At 46.6% G+C, this 17,182-nt stretch overlaps 7 protein-coding genes across 7 annotated transcripts; 2 read left to right on the forward strand and 5 right to left on the reverse strand.

Moving 5' to 3' along the window:
- Nucleotides 1-424: 424 nt before the first annotated feature.
- N7520_006219 (NAD(P)-binding protein) lies at nt 425-1,415 on the reverse strand (the record flags this gene model as incomplete). Its single annotated transcript, XM_057140153.1, has 4 exons — nt 425-733; nt 786-896; nt 967-1,277; nt 1,328-1,415. 4 exons carry the CDS (start codon nt 1,413-1,415, stop codon nt 425-427), a joined length of 819 nt encoding a protein of 272 aa, XP_056994159.1.
- Nucleotides 1,416-1,900: 485 nt separating this feature from the next.
- Nucleotides 1,901-4,518, reverse strand: N7520_006220 (Zn(II)2Cys6 transcription factor; the record flags this gene model as incomplete). Its single annotated transcript, XM_057140154.1, has 7 exons — nt 1,901-2,102; nt 2,175-2,233; nt 2,281-2,363; nt 2,411-2,818; nt 2,868-2,987; nt 3,035-3,287; nt 3,340-4,518. The coding sequence occupies 7 exons, from the start codon at nt 4,516-4,518 to the stop codon at nt 1,901-1,903; spliced, it is 2,304 nt and encodes a 767-aa protein (XP_056994160.1).
- Nucleotides 4,519-4,956: 438 nt separating this feature from the next.
- N7520_006221 (uncharacterized protein) lies at nt 4,957-7,125 on the reverse strand (the record flags this gene model as incomplete). The annotated part of the gene is made up of 12 exons (XM_057140155.1): nt 4,957-5,177; nt 5,219-5,299; nt 5,357-5,422; nt 5,482-5,654; nt 5,935-6,143; nt 6,197-6,315; nt 6,368-6,422; nt 6,476-6,522; nt 6,572-6,761; nt 6,808-6,826; nt 6,880-7,024; nt 7,110-7,125. The coding sequence occupies 12 exons, from the start codon at nt 7,123-7,125 to the stop codon at nt 4,957-4,959; spliced, it is 1,341 nt and encodes a 446-aa protein (XP_056994161.1).
- A 1,071-nt stretch (nt 7,126-8,196) lies between these two features.
- Nucleotides 8,197-9,223, forward strand: N7520_006222 (uncharacterized protein; the record flags this gene model as incomplete). The annotated part of the gene is made up of 4 exons (XM_057140156.1): nt 8,197-8,651; nt 8,707-8,818; nt 8,892-8,972; nt 9,023-9,223. The coding sequence occupies 4 exons, from the start codon at nt 8,197-8,199 to the stop codon at nt 9,221-9,223; spliced, it is 849 nt and encodes a 282-aa protein (XP_056994162.1).
- Nucleotides 9,224-9,829: 606 nt separating this feature from the next.
- N7520_006223 (uncharacterized protein) lies at nt 9,830-10,648 on the reverse strand (the record flags this gene model as incomplete). The annotated part of the gene is made up of 2 exons (XM_057140157.1): nt 9,830-10,176; nt 10,231-10,648. The coding sequence occupies 2 exons, from the start codon at nt 10,646-10,648 to the stop codon at nt 9,830-9,832; spliced, it is 765 nt and encodes a 254-aa protein (XP_056994163.1).
- A 1,082-nt stretch (nt 10,649-11,730) lies between these two features.
- Nucleotides 11,731-12,996, reverse strand: N7520_006224 (fungal specific transcription factor domain-containing protein; the record flags this gene model as incomplete). Its single annotated transcript, XM_057140158.1, has 1 exon — nt 11,731-12,996. The coding sequence occupies one exon, from the start codon at nt 12,994-12,996 to the stop codon at nt 11,731-11,733; it is 1,266 nt and encodes a 421-aa protein (XP_056994164.1).
- A 3,007-nt stretch (nt 12,997-16,003) lies between these two features.
- N7520_006225 (uncharacterized protein) lies at nt 16,004-16,370 on the forward strand (the record flags this gene model as incomplete). Its single annotated transcript, XM_057140159.1, has 3 exons — nt 16,004-16,135; nt 16,206-16,267; nt 16,325-16,370. 3 exons carry the CDS (start codon nt 16,004-16,006, stop codon nt 16,368-16,370), a joined length of 240 nt encoding a protein of 79 aa, XP_056994165.1.
- Between the last annotated feature and the right edge of the window lie 812 nt (nt 16,371-17,182).

The raw sequence follows: 17,182 nt of genomic DNA on the forward strand, positions 1-17,182 counted from the left end.
CTACATATTTGATGTCCTGGCAGTGCTGCCCACATGTGCAAGTGCCTACTTCTACATTAGGTATCAAGCCTTACACATGAATGATCAGTGAATTTCCAAGCATTGGAAGTTAGGACTGCACCTCCGTTGACTTCCCCGCAATCGGCAATGAAGGGGCCTACAAAGTCTGTAGTTACTAAATGAAATATCGGCGCTGAGGCCCATGTCAAATGAAGCCATGCATTCCAGTGTTCTTCTAAGGCCATTCCAAAGTTAGGTATCGGCTCATAGATAAGCCTCATGATAAAGCTTTGAAATGTAGTGTAGTATCATATGATGCTGCTCAACCACCAAGGTTCAATGAAACCTTCCATGGCCAAATCAACAAACTAAATAATTAACGAAAATAAATGGTCAGCATTCTGTTATCCAGGACTCGACATTATTACCTACTTCCAATAACACCATTCACTGGGATATCAATCGACGTCGTATATGACGCAGCATCACTCAACAAGTAGACATAAGCACCGCCAAGTTCCTGCACCTCAGCAAGCCTCGGAAACCCCCCATAATACTTAAGCTGCTGCTCCCAATCAGGCTGCTGTGGAACCCAGTATGTCATAGCAGTATTCACCAAGCCAGGAGAAACACTGTTTACACGAATGCCATGCTGAGCCCACTCCATCGCAAGTGTGTGCGTCATATTGCGGATCCCGGCCTTCGACGCACCATAGGGAGTAGACGGAACGCGCTGACAAGAATCAGGTAACGTTGTGAAACACGTCAGTCATTTTTTGACGCACCTTGTTGGGGCGGTAGGAGGCCATGGACGCAGTAAAGACGATCGCCCCCTTGATGCCAAGCTTGATGAATGCCCGAGCGGCGCACCTAGCCGTGTAAAATGCTCCAAATAGCTGATCCATTCCAGTGTCTTAGCCAGGACCAATAGAACAACAGGGGGAAAATACAAGCAAGGGGACTTACGTTTACGGAGAAAAGTGATTCGATCTCTTCGGTCGTGAAATCCAGTGCTGATTTGTGGTTTGTCCGCCCTGCATTCACGACCATTCCGTGCAGCGCCCCAGCTTCCTCGATAACTTTGTCTACTGCTGCTGAGATACTGGCTTCTTTGGTTACATCAGCTTGGAGGGCGAAAAGCTGGCCCGGGAAATGTTGAGAGAGCGCTGCAAAATCATCACCTGTTTCGCCGATGTCGATGGAGTAGATTCGGGCGGCTCCATTTACGAGGCAGCTTTCTGCGACACCGAGGCCTATTCCGCGATTTGCGCCAGTGACTAGGAATGGAAGTTAGGAGTGGTCTCAGTTGGAGAGTTCGGTCACTTACTTGCGATAACCTTAGAATCGAGCGCGATCTTGGTCTGGGGCCCCGAAGAAGATGATTGAGAGAATTGAGAGGGAATAGAGGAAGACATGTTGTAAAGCACAGGTGTATAGATTTTGATTTAGATAATTCGACAGTACCCTTTCTATTCCGACACCCGATTTTATAACTCCATCTCTGTAGCTAATGACACAGCTGGCCTCATTGGAGACACGACGCGGGCCACGATTAGGTCCTCGCGTCGGGGCCAAGGTGCTGTAGAATTCCTGTCATATAGAGTCAAGATCGTTGGTTCACTAGTGAGCTGAGCGCTGATTGGATCTGTTGAATGTGGGGAGCATCATGGACCTCGAGTCGAGGATGTTACCCCGCACGGAGATAGTCCGATGTAATGACACTATTGGAGAAACAGTCATACAGTTGGGGGGAAACAATGGAACAGCTCTACGTCAAACATGATATTTCCTTGCACATGTGTGCAAGATAAATATCAAAATGTTTTCTATACCCTGAGAATCTCGCCTTTTTCCAAGGTATATATTTGTAATATCGTTATACTACCCGTGGTCATATCGTTCAATCCATCTCATCATGGCACTCGTCATCGTTATCATAATCTCCCCAGAATTCTTTCAAGTCCTCGACTCGCCATGCAGTAGCCCACCCAGTTTCATGCTCGATCCGAACCAACGTATCGACGATTGCTGCATGCTCGGAGTAATGGGACATTACCTTCCCCGCTATCCAGAGAGGTTGGAGGGCATTTGTCCAGCAACCACTGTCGTAAATTAGCAAATGATTCCTTCTCCGATTTTTTAAAAAAAATTCTGCTATCACGCAGGTCACCTACTGGTGTTCGTTGGAAGCAGAAATAGCACAAATATGGCGGGCGTGCCATAGCAGTGATTTCTAGACTAGTCAGTAGAGGGATGAAATCCCAGATGAGAGTTACTTACTGGCTTCTTGGAAAGTTTCAAGGTCTTGGGTCTGCTTTGAAGTAACAAAAGAGCGCAAACATGGTAGAGTTGATTGCCAGAGACTAGTTGCCGTCAGCGAGAATCACCCATCTTCAGAGATTGTACGTACTAGCATCTCCATTCCCATACAAAACGGTCGGAAACGGTCTGTTCCGTCCGGAATACCCAGGCTTAGCGACAGCAACTGTAAAAACCGGTTTCATCTGGCTGGGCCGGTTCTCATACCACAGCTGCGCATGGCTGAATACCTCTTGCCAACGACGAACATATGAATTTCCTTCTTCATCCGTGACCGACTGACATGATGTGCAGGGATGCAAACTTTTCGATCCAGTGCCAAAAAGAACTGCAAGTGTCTCTGCACAGAGGTAAACTGTATAGTTCGCGTAGGTATCAAAATTGGTATTTGCTGAGGAGAGAAACACAAGCGACGCCTCTACGCAACTCATGTCACGAGGCCTCCAATTATGAATTGGGATAATTGTCTCCTCTTCTGAGATGAGACCACCGCAGAGATCTGTAATAATATTAGCGACCAATCATTATTGCCCCTGAGGATGACATACCCATTCGCGCAAAGCACCAGAATAATGCCTGCTCTTCTTTTCCAGAGAAGCCGTTGATACCGGCCGCCTGGATCAGATACGCGCAACCATCTAAGTGGCGGCGCCATTCCTTTGGATTACCTTCACTTCATTAGTATAATAGTAACATTATGTGAGAAACTACTTACAACTCAGCATTTCCAAGACACATAGAATCACACAGGAGGCAATAACAGGTGTTGTCTTTGTTTCCAGTTCCGGCAACAGGAGATGTATAGCCTCTTGATAAAGCGACAAGCTTTCTGATTGGGACTTTTTACTTTGTAACCTTTCGAGTTGTCGCGCGGATAAAGCAAGGATAGAGTAGCGGAGGTGAGGTGCTGCTTTGGCCATCTGAGGGAACGTGGAGGCGAAGTGATGATTATTATCGAACATATCGAGCTTCAATAATCAGCTAAAACCTGGACACATTTATTCCGGCCTGATTACTTACCCATGAGCAGATTTCATTCAAATAGTTCTGCCACAGAGCATGTTCCCGTCCAGGGGAGAGGTCAATGAATCTGCCAGGTCTTGTATGCCAATGCTCTCGTCCTGGCCTGTTGAAGGTATCCGAGTCACTGAATGGCCTTGGTGTGTGGATATGAGAGATTGACCCCCGTGGACTACACAGACTTGTTACATCAGGTCTTACAGTCCGCAATTGACGATTTCGCAGAGTAGTATGAAGAGCCTCATATGTCGAGCCTGGAAGAAAGACATCGTCCGTGAACTCTGTTGGGTCGGAAAATATGCTGTGATTGAAGAGGGGTGAGTGAGATTGATATGAGCCGGAAACGGAAGGTTGGAATTGAGAGTTTGGCGTGAGATTACGTATTGCATTGAGGTCATCTATCATAAACTCCGGACTGGAATTTAGATAGGCATTGGAGGAAGTATCGCCATGAAGAGAAGGCTCAAAGTCACACTGTAGATCTCCCAAAAATGGGCACTGGTCAGTGGCGTCATGTAGGCTGATCTGACTGACATTTTCCTGATTGTTGTTATGGCAGGGAGATTGACAGGGGTCTTGGGGGATATGCGAGTGGCCAGATAAAAGCGGCGACAGTACCTGAATGTGATCAGGACTGGGAACTGAAGTATGATTCGCCTTATCCACGTAGATCTGTTGATCTTCTGCAGTCTCGTCTGTTATTGGTGCAGCTTCTTTATTATTTTTTGTGGATGGCGGCAGCGAAGGAGACAAGCCAGCTGCTTCTGACTGACTCAGATCTAGGACCCTCTCTGCTTCGAATTGCCGTTTGACACCCCGCGTACGGGGAAGATCTGGCAAGTTATTCAAGATCTTGAATTTGCTTTGACTCTTGTTACTGCTGACAGCCCCTCCTTGACTCATGGAAGGATGATCTGATTCTAACACCTTATTGTTGGCATCGCGGAATGAACCGAGCATGCGCCACTGGCAATCTTCGCCGCGACGCTTACAGCCAATACATGTTGGCTTAGCTTCGTCGCATTTTCGCCGTCTCCGACTGCAGTTTAGACAGCCTGTTCGAGTACGTTTCTTGCGCTCTGCTAACTTTGTACTATGGGCCATCTCTGGGGCTGAAGGTGAGATTCCCTTCTCGGTATCAATACTCAGTAGAGGACTGCTAGGGATTATGTTGGACATTTGTGGGGAAATCCACCCCCTCCAGGAAGCTTTTCTGGGGTATGATGGTTGTAGAATGACGGAGGATGGATGCGAAGAATATTACTCAAATGGGAGCGTTTAAGCGCCAGCTTGGGCCGTAAATATGGGGAATGTCATCTCATTGGTCAGGACCCCGAGTCGAGCCGATTTGTGGAGGTTGTATTTCGCGGGGGTTTCCCGAGACGTGGAGACGCGGCAGAAAGGGTTCCTACGATGCCGGAATACTGTATGGATGATCAGCTTGGCAGAGAACTCATGACAGGGTTATTGCACAAGTGGCTGCCGCAACTCCTTTTGCTAAATGGACTGAGATATAGAAGGGGTAAACGGGTGTAGATAGGTGGACATGTCACATAATTGGTATCGGGACAGCGCAGAATGTAGAAAAGCAAAAAGAAAACTCCAAAATGATTGCAATTACTCCACATGTTCCGTATCTCCAGCGCCAGCTTCCATCTCCTTACTTTGGGTGATGCGAGAATCTACATCGCCAGCCATACCCATGGATGGATGCCAGTAAAGATTGACCTTTCCGCCGGTGAAAAGCTTGTCGATCTGTTCCAACGTGAGATTGCGTGTCTCCGGGTAGAAGAAGTAGATGAGAGGGAGAAAGCAGATGAGTTGAAGACTAGAAGAATCTTAGTAAGTGCGTTGATTGATGTGATAAAGTGGTGCGTACTGGCAAAGTAGACGTGAGTCCCATATCCGATGTTGGCAATGCTGACTGGAGTAATTTCAACGACCAAAAATGTACAAATCCCTGCGATTCGTGAGTTAAGTAAGAATGTATGATAAATTATGGTGAGGGATCTCATACAATTAGTTGCAGTAGCAAGAGCTGCCGATCGGGTTCGAATAGCCAGGGGCGAATACTCGGCCGGCACTGAGGTGAGTCTCGTTAGCAACAGTAGTATGAGAAAGTTTCAGGTGTGAGGCACATACAGAGCCAGGGAATAACTAGAAGGCCAACTGCGAAGAAAAAATTGAACATGAAGAGCATCACTGTCGCAACAAGGCCTGCCGAATGGCCACAGCTCCAAACAGTACCTGCCAAGATGGCCATACAGCAACCTTGTCCAACCACCGCGAACATCATCAACTTTCGCCGGCCAAGCCTATTACTAATCAGCTAAAATCAGGAAGGAATTAAACAAAGCGATGCATAACGATCGATAACCCAAATAGGGACCAACGAAGAACAAAAGTAAGCCACACCATTAAATCCTGACAGGAGCAAGGCCGTATTATGAGACATGCCCACAGATTCCTCAAAAACTTCAGTCGCATACTAATTATTATTCAGTTAAGGCTCATTATTAGCTTGTATGGTGACTTACATAGGTAATCAAGTTGATGCCCGAAATTTGCTGCATCATCTGTCCACTCATACCTTACAGAGTCCGATGCAAGAATTTCTGATCACCATTCTGGAAGAAGTGTTCAAATGACCCTTCAGCTGAGGCCTCTGTCTCTTCTATGATTGCTTCAGAAATTTGCTGGACTTCGATGCCGACGACAGCATCGTTTTCGTCAATTTCCTTGGCATTATCCTGTAGCCTCCAGATGACATGGCGGGCTTTCTCTCCATGTCCGTGCTTGATGAGCTGTGAAATGATTAGTAACAATAGCTTTCAATTTATCTGAGGGAGTGAAATACCCAGCGAGGAGATTCGGGGACGAAGATAACCCCAATAACGGTCAAAATGGCGAAGAGAATTTGCAGGGCGATGGGGAAACGGAACTGGACTTCACTTTCAACAAAATTGAAGCCATAATCTGCGTTGCGATAATGTTAGAGTCATAGAAAAGTAGAACTGCTTTAACTTACCAACCCAGTAGGACATCATAACGCCGAAAATGTTGATAGCCAGTTCGATAGCTAGCTAAAGAGTTTATCAGCTCTGAATAGGTGTTCACGTCATGTTTCAAGTCATACTCCTTTACCACGACTGGTAGCTTTGCTTAATTCCGAATGCCAGACAGCTAGGCCAGATTAGCAAGGAAAGTAAATTTTTCCAGAGTGAACTCTTACGAATAGTACTCGTGTTGAGACCATTGCCAACACTGGCAACAATTCGCCCAACAATCAGTTGTGGAATTCCATAGACGCTGCACTGGAGAGCAGCACCAATAGCCAAGATAACACATCCAGCCAAGATAGACTTGCGCCGGCCAAGTCTTTCACCCACCATCAACGAGATAATTGCCCCTGTAAAGCAGCCCTGTCTATGTCAGTTTCATCTCACAGAAACACCATTTGGAACATACAATTTCGTATATGGCAACACTGTTCGAAATCAAGTCAGTATATTTGAACTTTCGAGAGGGTCAAGCACGTACACTCTGCCTTGTAACGATGACCTTTTATGACCAGTAGATGTAGTGTCGATTTCAGGGAATCTCGCAGTGAATGCATCACCAGATAGCAGACCGGACATGACACCCTGGTCATAGCCGAATCTGCGAAGAGATGGTAAGTTGATATCTCATGTATTGTACTCAAATTGTCTTAACTCAAAGCAGAAATCCGCTACCAGCAGTGGCTATGATGGCCCATTGTAATGCCCTACCCGTGAGGAATGACATAAATAGGTCAGAGGAGGGAATTTCGCTAAAAGAATCTCACTAAGAAACAAGTCCAATATTAATTTCGTTTACTAAGAAATTATCTAACAGTGGGCTTTTTCGGCCCTTTATAACGCATGAACTATCGAACCGGGCTGCCCTCCGCAAATCGGTGGCGCCACGCGATAAGTCGTAACTATGGGCCGGAGAAATCTCAAATTCCCCAGGAATGACGCTGATTTAGAAAAGTGAGTAAACGACGGAACGCGGGGAGAAATGAGGAATGTTAAATGGAAATATCCCGCAATGATTTATGCATTTGCATACGTGCACTAAGTACTCAGTAGTCACGACTCAAAGCTCAGCTTGTCTTAAATTTATATGAAAGAGGTTAGTCGCATCACAGTTTGCCGCTAGAAAGGCAATCCTTTCATTGAAACTTTCGTGAAGTTCTGGATCTCCCTTATAGTAGAAGATCGACAAGTCACGCATGCCTGGAGAGAGGTGGATCGTGCCGAGTCCGTCAACTTCGACTTGGCATCGGCTCAAACATTAAAAGCCTCAATTGCGCCTCGGCTTGGCGCTTTGGAAAATTTCCTAATTTGTCAATGATAAGCGCCTCACCAATTGCAGAATCGCAGATTGCAAATGCTTTGGTCAAGCACAACAGACCTGGTCCCCACGTCATAGCACGGCTACAATGTTATTCGCCATATTTTACCCCAGCCTCCCTTTCAATCACTCACTTACCAAAAATGGAAATTCTTTGCACTCCCAGCTCACTCATGGCTACCAATACCCATGAGCAAGCCAGCACATATCGACGTGATTTGTTGAACTTGGGAAAGCACTCTTAAAAATCGGAGACCAGGAAGACATCGTTTGTCCCTGAAACGTTCCACTGTGGTCCTATGTGTTGACTTCCCTAGTTCGGTTCTATGTAACCGCTCATCTCCAGAGCTGCCATTTCATAACATGCACGCGAAATTTCCTATATGAAGCGAGCACCCTTGGGAAAAACTTCCAGTTCCCTAGGACAGAGAAATTTCACCCTAATCTCTATTCTCATTCCTTCTACCATAATACTTTAAAATGACTCCTGCTATCTCGATCGACCACAACTTACCCTCAGTCGTTCCAGAATCTAACGAGACCCCAGCTGCCTTCGCCCCTACAAATGACCTCTTCTCTCTTGCAGGTCGCACAGTCGCGATCACCGGTGGTGGTCGTGGCCTGGGGATGACATTGACCACCGCTGTCCTTGAAGTCGGTGGCGACGTCGCCTGTTTGGATCTCCTGCCCGAGCCAAGCGCTCAGGAGTGGATTGTTGTTCAGAAGCTCGCCAAGGCAAAGGGTCTGCAGGCGACCTACAATAAGTGCGATATCACTGACGAGGAAGCTACAAAGGGTCTGCTGGGGAAGATCGCGGCTGATGGAACGGCCCGCAACATGCCCTTGCGCGGTCTTATTACCTGCGCTGGAGTTCAGCAAATGGTACCCGCCCTTGACTACCCGATTGACGGGTACCGCAAGATGCTCGATGTTAAGTGAGTGGATGCGACATGTCAGAAATGTTTTTAATTTTAACATTTGATGCTCCAGCGTCCTTGGGACTTTCATTCCTGCTAAGCACTTCTCACGAATCTTGGTCGAGGAAAAGGCCCCTAGTAGTATTGTGATGATCGCCTCGATGTCGGGCCAGATTGCTAACCGGGTATGTTTGATCGATACTGCGCTGAGAAAATGATATATTGGGTTTGACTTGCACTGCCTACAATTCTTCCAAGGCCGCCGTCCACCAGATGTGTCGATCCGTAGCCCAGGAATGGGGCCAGCACAACATTCGTGTGAACACCTTGTCTGCCAGGGTAAAATTATCCGGAATTCCTTTTGAAGAGTCACCGCTGATATGTAATAGTACATTCGCACTGCCATGACAGACGCTCTGCTGAAAGAGAAGCCCGAGGTAGAGGAAACATGGATGCGTGGTGCTCTTCTCGGTCGCTTGGGCGCCCCCGAGGACTTTAAGGGACCCACTATTTATATGCTCACTGATGCTAGTGCCTGGATGACTGGTGCTGATCTCCGCGTTGACGGTGGCCACTGCGCATCGGCATAGAATTTTGTGCTTGATTAAATGATGATATTGATGTGACATGTTTTTGGCGTTAGATGACTAGAAATGATCAGGTAGGGCAGGATATAGGGCCATAGTTCAGTTGAAAAAGTTGGCCTGCAAAGTAGAAAAACAAACAATGAAGAATTTTTGTTGTACTCCACCTTAATGTGAGTGGGATTATGTATTTTCAAAATTGCTGTTGTAAGATTCTATGCGCATAGATATTCTCAACAGCAGATATTCACCAAGGAAACGTGTCATGGCATATTTAATAGCTGAGCGGAATCCCCAGCTGGGATCTATGGTTTTCGTGTTGTTCTACAATCTACTTTTTTTTCCCTATATAAGAAACGCTAACACTTTTATAGTCTAATAGACTATGATTACCCCTATAGCATAGGAAACCTAACAAGTCTAGTAAAGTATAAGTAATAAATTTCTATAAGGGGAAACTCGTTTTGAGGCATTTATATCTAAGACTAGTATATTATACTGGATACTAGTAATTTAATCTCTATAATCTTATTCTTTATATTTTATCAATTTTGGGTAGTGAGTGAATCAAAATCTCAGTTTTGGAATTGAGATCCCCCTACATAGAGATTATCACCAGGTATTTACACCGGTGTAAAATCTCTCTGCCTTCTCCTCCCCCCTATCCAGGCCCTCCTCCCCGATCGCTTTACAAATCTCCTCTCCCTCTCGCCGCCAATCCTCCTCCCGGAACTCCGCCCCCCAACCGAAATTCTCTGTCAGAATCCGCTTCACTTCGATCTGCTCCCACGACCCAGGCAAGTGAAGATAGCCAATATCTCCACCTGTGGAATATACCACCTCTAAATTACGGATATCATCGATGACTTTCTGGAGGTAGGTGGGAGCATTGTGTGCCTCAGTTTCTTCCCTGAAGTCATCTTCCGGCGGTTCAGACTCATCAATGAGTCGAATAGTATCTAGTTTAAAGTTAACGCTATCCTTTAAATAGATCAGGTGGTGTAGAAACATACTTGACTTGGTATCCAAAATAACTGAAATCCCATCATCCAACCAACAAGTCAGCGCAACCTCCCACGGTCGCAAAAAGTCCAACCTTAACTCGTCGTCATCGGCGACGCCTGTTAATTCAGGGTCGCGGCCATTTCGGATCTCTTCATCAAGCAAGTATTCGAAGGCCCGAGATTGCCACATGATCGGCTTATGGTAGCCATCCACCACATAGGGGATCTTTTTCATGAGGGAGATTACCTGCGGGGCGATATGGAGCGAATGGCATAGCTCTTCGTTGATGCTGTGGCCACCTTCTGGAGGAAAGGTAATGTGATCAGAGGAGAAGTAGCTCAGCTTGAGAAGTAGGTTGTAAATAGTAGTAATTTGGGTGACAATTGTTTCTTCATTGTAGGATGAAGGTAGGGAGAAAGAAGACATGGTTCCGGTATTTTGGAACCAGATGTAGACCCGACTGAGTAAAAGAGGGAAGAAGGCCCAGGTATATCGTGGCATTGAAAATGCCTAGACTGGTAAAAGTGGGATTTTTGGAGGTATATCTTCTTTTCTGTTAAAGGGGATAACCTGGAAGTGGATGCTGGTGGCGGAAATGAACCATCCATGGATGCAACTTGGTGTCTATCCTTAAATACTCTAGTGGCCCCACTATGGATATATATACCTATATCCACGGATATCCGCTGCAGGAGAAACTACGAGGCCCGCTAAGCTTGTGCTGTCCCGAACTGAATCAAATGTACGGCTGTTCAGATGTAGATAGAGAGAGGTTCTATGCGCTAAACCTAAATTTAAGGGGGGAGACTGGCGTTAAAATCCCGTTTCGACTGGCTGAATTGTATTTTACAATTGTCCATTATGAACGATAGAGATAGAATAGGGTGACTTAGTGTAATGCAAAGAACATTTGAAGTTGGACAGGGCTTCCCGTCCGCTCAGTCGTAAGTAATAAGGAGAGTTTATGGTTGCCTTCTGACCACCGGCCTACCTGGTTCGCGTTTCTAAATAACACTATTTTTTTGCAATCAAGATTTTGTTTCGAATCTTTACAGGTACTCAAAGCTGATAACATCTGTTGAACCGCCAAACGCGACCGCAAGTTACAGGTTCCCGCCTTATTATCATGCAGCGTCCTACCGGTCAAAAGGCTACTCTTTGCATTCCCAAGAGCCGCAAACCAACGGGTTCAGGAGACCGTCTACCCTGGCGAACTAACTGCTCATGGAAGAAAGTCAGTCATCCGAGGGTAATTCAAGGATATTCCAAGCATGTCATCCACACTATTTGTCTGTGCTCATGTCATTATTAAGGACCCGTCGAAGAAGAAAGAGGTTACTCACTAGGTCTAACAGCTCGGGTGCGATATGTGATGGCGGGGTTGGGGGGCCTATGTAGTTCGATTGAAGTTGGGGGAAGTTCAATGCCTGGTCCAAGAGCATGGCGCCTTCAAGCCCGGGCCACATGTGTGTATTCACGCCGTCAAAGGGATCTATCAAATGATCATGTTAGCCAAGAATAGCCTCGGGAGATGTAAGGAAATGCAGTCCAAGGTCAATCATACCCTTTGAAGGCTCTGAACTGCGCTCGATATTGAAGAAATTGGCCGGACTGGGTACAGTCGTCGGTGAAAGGGGAACATGTTGATTTTGAAGTTTCTGAAAGACCACTTCGATCGCTCGGATTGTACTCGTAGACTTTGGATACGAGTTGCCCGCTTCGGACCAGATGCGATATGAATTCCGAAGACCCTGGATAATCGCGGCTCTAACGGGTTCTGTCAGTGCCCTGGGCGCTGGGTTGCTTGTTGGGTCATATGAAAGATCATAATTCAGTTCTAGACATAAGAGAGTGGTTGCGAGCAGATTCACTCCTCTCATGAGAGGTGATCTAACCTTCCATCTTTCACGATAAAGGCGCCCGCCAGGCCGTGATTCTTGATCCATCAGGCGTTGATACTCAAGAATTTTGAGAGCAGCCCCGATGCAGGTGCTACGAGAGTAGGAATATCGCTCATCGGTTCTCGAAGATGACAGGTATCGATAATGTAAGATGCATCTTGCCTTGGCACACAATGTGATAAGTTGGATGCGGTGAAGAATGGTCGCTGGCGTGTCCATGAGCGACTGGCTCAATGGGCGCTCAAGCAGAAATTCCGGGTTGCCCAAGTACGTGTCGAGCAAGAGTCTGTCCAGACGCATGACTTCTTCGTAGCTTGGCCTTCGGATTGAAGTTGAGAAATCCGTTATAATGCCCAGCATCACAGTCAGTTTGTTCTTGGCCACCAACCACTGACAAGGTGTCGAATATGAGTCTGGACGTGATGGTGGTAGCTCTTTTGTGTCCTCGTCAAAATCACTATCCAAGAGATTTCGTGGGGGCGCGGTGTCTGATTGGAACTCTCGCAATAGCCGGGGAAGCCCAACTGAGAGAGAAAGCATGACATCTAGATTGGTAATCATTGCCCAGACCCTTCGTCTCATCTCGCCATGGAAGGGGGAAATGTGGGGAAAATGAGACGCGTCGCGGTGGTAGCCCATGCGCTGGGCCATACGCGCAAGAATACCTAGAATGATCACACTGTTCACCTCACCATTCCCTATTTGGTTGAACTGGGTACTCAGAGTCAAGCATATAGTCTCAAGCGTATCGGGTGGACAATCTTGGTATCTACCAAGCACCAGGCATTGGTTTACCTTCTGGTCAAATTGAGCAATCAACTCGTCTCTGTTCTCCAAAGAACCCTCGCTTTGGAACATCAAGGCAAGAGACATTATACCGTATAGCTTTCCAATCCACATTAGAGGTGTTTTGGCAGAATTATCCCAGAACCTGTCATACTGATTCAAAAGTCAATGGTGTTCTAATAGATTCAAAGATAGCTGTGTATTTCATACCTCTCTCAAGAATGAAGGGCCATGCAGCACTAAATTGAGAAATCAGATCAAGAGCTAATAACCGGGTTGGGGTAGGCTAGGTTCTCACATGGTAGACTTGTGTAATTGAAATAATCAGCGACAAGTCTGTCGCAGGTTTCTCGCGGGGGTATCTGTTCCAATATTTCTCTGTGGGTTGTAGGTTCACATTGGGGAAACAACATATCAGAGGATTCATGTGTCGATGATTGGCTTGTGTTGGCTAACATCTCATTTTGTACTGAGTCCTTGAGCTCGGTGATCTTCAGAGCGAATCAGCATCCGTCTAGTTGATTGAAACTTGATGCCCTACCCCATCTAAAATTGCAGTCCAGTGCGTGCCTTGAACATATGTTGTCTTGCTATCTTGTAGTGATATGTGACCAAAAGAATCGGAAGGGTCACAGTCAACCTCATCTTTGGCTTCTGGTGTCCGCGGATTCTGATATTGACCCTGAATAGGGGTCTTCTTGGCGGTATCATCTAGAATTGCCGTGATCAAATGCTCCAGCTGTTCAATACGGTCTGGTAGAGTTGATTTTGTGGGCTGTTGCTGGTCTTTGGCAATTCGTCCTGTGCTGGGGGGATATGTACAAGATAGCGAGAGGCCTCGATGACTACAAGCTCCACAAGGGTGGCTTCGATCGCAGCGCAATCTATGAAAGCATTAGTCGATCAATCTTGAAGTGAAACATAGACATTCTTGGGTCGGCCATACTTTCTCCTTCTGCACATATTGCATGAAAGTTGGGGCTTATCCCGTCGCCGACTTGGGGGCGGAAGCTTTCGCCTTGGCTCTGTCATCACACCGGTTCAGCGATAGACAATATTCCTGTGTCGAAATCTCCAAGCTGCTTCTAGTTCGTTTCAAACGGTATTGCTAAAAATTGTGTAGAATTGGTTGATTTGGCCCGAGCTGCACTACTAGGGGTTTGAGAACGAGGTAGTGTGGGGCTGACCGTCCGACCGTCCGACCGTCCGCTCCGGGATACCCGCAAAAAGCGAAACAAATATAATCGCGACGAATCATATATGATCTATCATATTTGACAAGAATGGTACAAAAGTCAGACAGTAAACCGCAATCCTTCTAATTTCTTTGTGTCTTCTAATAAAGATTCCTTACCCAGCGACAATGATCGCGACCTCAATTGAAGAGAACGACCACTGCCCGCCAATCAAAGACTTGGAGTCATCAACAGCAAACGCGTTTAGTCCGAAATCAATGCAATGAAAGGCCTGATTAAAATGTTCTTCCTATTCTGTTGCGAGTAGCCTTGTCAGCCACCATGGTTGATCCTCCCTCCCACCAACTCGGTGGACGGGAAAGTGCTGCTTCATGCACCGCCCGCTAGCATGGCGCTACCACCGTTTGTTTCTGATGTGTTCCTGCGCGAAGATGCTGGAGTTACTGGCGACAACACACAGGTGTTATACGTGGCCATGCAGCCCATTGCGGCTGGAAGCGACCCAATGCGCAAGGCGTCCAGGACTTTTGTCGTGTTACAGCTCTGTTCGACGGTGCTGTCTTAAAAAACTCGACAGTCTACCATGACCGCTTCAGTTCCATCCAAGAGCCTGAGAGATATCATCGTCGTCTGTGAAAGTCCCGTGACTAATGAATCGGACTGATTCTAGTCTGAATAGTGGGGACAGATATGGGGCTGGTGTGGCCCATGGCCTGTGGCTGTTGAGGTGATCAACGATGATGTTGGGTATGGAATTGAACGACATATCAATATGGCGGACAGGTCATTGGGTATCGCTATTCTGGGGTGAATCTATCGAATTTCTTTGGTCAGTTGGTCCTTGTACTTTCAAAATCAACCTCACTAAACACATAAGGCATTTTGTATTCATATGCACACGCGGCGAAGCTGGAGGTACGTTGAGCTGGTTGTTGTAGAAGCCAGAGAGGAAGAGTCCTTAAGATGCAAATATAAGCCGAGGTGTAAAACAGAATGCGACACATAAGTGGAAGTCGCAGCGGGGTAACATTCAAAATTTGACTAAGCTCATCGGACTAAATTAAACTGCTGCCTGAGTGTATAATTAGAATGGCCCCAAAATCAAAACACACGATCATTCCACCGGGAATCGTCCTTGGTTCCGTGGTCAGCAAGACTTTGAACATCGTATTCTCGGAATAGGGAAATATTATCATAGAGTACGCAAGAATTGCTTAGACGGGATTCTTCACAAAAGATGTGGACACATCGGAAACTGCTGAGTGGACTCAGCTGAGCACCAAGTGAATCTAGACGATCGAATCTCACAGCCTTACCCGAAGACCACGCTAAGCTCCGCCAAGGGTTTTATTGTGGCGCCGCATGACGTGTATCAGGACCACTTAGACAAGAGAATCCAGAAACTTCGGCGGGAAAACTGGAGTCGCTGATGTGTGGCTTGCTATTCTGCCGTTAGACTGGTTCAGGCAGCCAGGTAAATTCTTGATTTAGAACAGCCAATCACCCCTGAATGACAGTGGAGAACGACGTAGTTGAACTCATCGGCTGAACTCGGCAAAATAAGCCACAGTTTGAATGCGATGTTCTTCACAAAGGCAAGGGAGCTTGAGGAAGAAATCAGCGGTCGGGAGTGAAGGAAGCAGATTGGACACATTGGCTTATCACTGTAAACCTTCATGAGTTGTTTATCGCTCCAATGGTAACATGGGTCGCTACAACGTGGATGATGATCAGGTGACCGCCCCCACGGCCCAGAAATTACGCACAGACCACCAAACAAGATTTCCCCCTTAAAAGGGGGATTTCTCCATTCTCTTGGCCTCTCTTGGCCTGCCAAGATCATCACTTTCATAGATCCATTCATCAATTCCTTAACTTCAACAAATCGACGAATCAACATGTTCGAGGCTATCAAGAACCTTTTCTCTAGCCGTGAGGCTACCGAGGAGAACAAGTGGGATGCTACCACCGTGCAAATGCAGCAGCCTAACAGCCCCACTGGCATGAACGAGACTGTCACCCAGCAGCCTGTATGTTTTTTGCATCACTTTACAACTTGAATCAATATGGAACTCCAGCACACTGACTTCGAGATCGTAGACCCCCGAGACCATGGATATGCACATTCGTGGTGGTGGTGATGGAGATGTCTGTTGCGGAATGTGAGTACCCCCGATGAAGCTTGTCGCTTTGAAGTTTTACTGACAAATCTTGTTCAGCTGCGCTGGTCTCTGCTGCTTCGAGTGCTGCGAGTGCTGTTGCTAAATTCCCAATACCCATGACCGGAAGGGATGAATGATTGAGGTGCCGCCGGGCGGTTTTCTATTCATGTACATCGCTTACGCGACATATGCTGCAAATCTTACTTTAGCCTGTTCACTTTAACGTTTCGCTGAGCTAAGTAGACATGCCCGTTTTAGTGGATATCCTAAACAGTAAGCATCCTAGTAAGTTGGTTGGCACTGGCGCTTGCTCTTTAACGTGTATGACGTAGTTTAGGGTTGGCGAGAATTGAATTGCGGGGAAGGAAATTAAGGTTGAGCATCTGGACTTGTGCCAAACTGCAGTGACTAGTAAGTTGAGCTTCTCCGTGAACGCCACAGACTACCAGCCACATGTATACAGGCTTCGGTCTAGATGGTACTATGGAGCCCTAGAGAATGTGGAGAAGGTGACGATGATATGGATGTGGCTGAGCCCGAAGTTTGGTTCGCAGCAAACATTGGATCTTTCCAACAGCCAACTTTCCAGCTCAATTTTCGGTGTATTTACTCTGGGATGGCATTGGATTATTTGCGCATTTCATATGTCATTCCAAAATCGCCGCCTTTATCTTCGCCTATTCCCAAGGTCCTTGGAGAAGTGCTGCTTCTTATCTTCGTACAACGGAATTCTCAAAGTGGACAGTTGGTTGCGTGTTGAATGTTTCACGAAAGAAACAATCATTAATGGCTCATCTGCCGTGTGTCTAAGAGAACGTTAAGTTTTCTATACGCTGGTGATAATCCAGCCTCGTGCATACTGGGCCATAGTCCCATCTGCTCTCTAAGATGCTTTTCCCTTTTTCGTCCATTGCT

This window comes from Penicillium odoratum, assembly GCF_028828045.1.
Source record: "Penicillium odoratum strain IBT 22623 chromosome Unknown utg000005l_segment0_segment0, whole genome shotgun sequence".
Taxonomy (NCBI): domain Eukaryota; kingdom Fungi; phylum Ascomycota; class Eurotiomycetes; order Eurotiales; family Aspergillaceae; genus Penicillium; species Penicillium odoratum.